The following is a 1,856-nucleotide window of genomic DNA, read 5'->3' as shown; positions in this document are numbered from 1 at the left end:
AATAATTATGCTCATCTTTTTGCTCTTAACTTTTCTAAAGCTTTTAACATTCTTAATCATTTCTCACTTTCAAATTTTCTTCCTCTACCTGACAACATTCACAATATTTTAATAAATTTTTTTTCTAATAGGAGTCATTCTACTTTCTTTAGTTATACTCTTTTATCTACTCTACCTATTAATTCTAGCGTAGTTCAAGGTTCTGTCCTTGGACCATCAACCTTTATCATCAATGCTTCTACTCTCAAAACTTTTTATAGCTCTAATCACATCATCAAATACGCTGATGACCCCTATATTTTTACCTTTTCATCCCATCATCTAACTCAAAAACCCTTCAATCAGAACTTGACTCATTAACTAGATGGTCAAAACGATGCAATCTATCACTTAATCTCAATAAATCATTCAACTCATCGTTCACAACAGCCGTAAGATAATAACATTACCTCCAGAACACTCATCAATCACTTGCACATGTCGTTAAAAAATATTAAGCATCACATTCGCCTAAAACTTAATATAGCACCTCACATTAATCACATCATCACAAAAGGCCTTTAAACATTTCACGCACTCAAAACTCTCCCCTCACTTGGTCTCAGAGATCAAATTATTCGACATCACTGTATCACTCATAATTTCATGCATCAAATATGCAGCTCTCTCCTGATCTGGTTTTGCTACACAACAACAACTTCAGCAACTACAATCTCTCATCAAAAAACTAATCCGCTTCAACTATCTACCTGCATCATATCCTACCGTCACTCAGATATTCAACACACTCGAATCAAGACTGTTCAAAAAAGTAAAAAATAACAACAACCAGTGGCGGATCCAACCTCCCGACTAAAAAAAAAAGAAAAATTTCTAGTATTTTAAGTTGATCAAGCTTGATGATGATACTGCCACTGTTTCAGTGGCGGATCCATAGAGAGGGGGGGCCCCCCACTGAAACAAAAAGAAAAATTTTTAGTTTATTTTTGTCAACTCTTTATTACTGTTTATAAGAAAGCATGCAATGTCATCAAAAACTTTCAACTTTTAATGTCATAAAATAATAAATGTAATGATTTGGATCAAACATAGTCAATATATACATATATGAGTACATACATAAATATAAAAAAATTATTTTCCTTTTTTTAATCCTATAAGTGTTTTACAAAATGGGTTTATTTATTTTATTAGACTAGCGAGGTACCTACTATCTTGATAGGTTGACTAATAACAATTTATAAAACAAATTCTATTTTACGATTTCCTGACTTCGCAAAACGCTCAGTTACATTTTCAACATTAACTAAAACGTCTCTGTGTACATTAAGTAGTGCCAATCCGACTAATCTGTCTTCTGTCATTCGTGTTCTTAGCCATATTTTAATTCTTCGTAGAGTTGAGAAGCTACGTTCAGCACTGGCAACACTAACTGGACATGCTTTAATAATACGGAACAACTTCTGAGTGATTGGATATTGTACGGGGTCACACAAATGACAAACAACAGAAAGATCAGTAGTCAGTGATTTGACTCCTCCTCCGTCCTTGTTCATTCTAAAGCATTTGCTCTGCCACAATTCAACTTCCGATATAAATTCAAGTTGGGTACTAAGTCCAAGAATTGTACCATAGAAATTACTGATTGCTGAAACAGATTCGACAACATCTTTATGATTTAGTTTAATAATATTTTCTGGCATCAAAGAATAGATTTGAGACACTTCAAATTTTTTTTAGAAAAACGAGTATTTATATCCAATATCAGTGCATCAAGAAGAGGGATGTAAACTGATCGCCTGTAATATTTTTCCAATGAATCAAAAGGTACATTTTCACGGCATGTCTGTCGATGC

The 1,856-nt window shown here is 33.3% G+C and overlaps 1 protein-coding gene across 1 annotated transcript; it reads right to left on the bottom strand.

Annotated features, from left to right (window-relative positions):
- Nucleotides 1-1,295: 1,295 nt before the first annotated feature.
- On the bottom strand, nt 1,296-1,478 carry HELRODRAFT_153786 (hypothetical protein; the record flags this gene model as incomplete). The annotated part of the gene is made up of 1 exon (XM_009022173.1): nt 1,296-1,478. A coding segment is annotated over one exon (183 nt), but the record flags the coding sequence as incomplete, so codon positions are not given.
- Between the last annotated feature and the right edge of the window lie 378 nt (nt 1,479-1,856).

Source organism: Helobdella robusta (genome assembly GCF_000326865.2).
Source record: "Helobdella robusta unplaced genomic scaffold HELROscaffold_300, whole genome shotgun sequence".
NCBI lineage: Eukaryota > Metazoa > Annelida > Clitellata > Rhynchobdellida > Glossiphoniidae > Helobdella > Helobdella robusta.
Note: the sequence above shows the minus strand (reverse complement) of the source record. Positions and strands in the feature narration are given on the sequence as shown.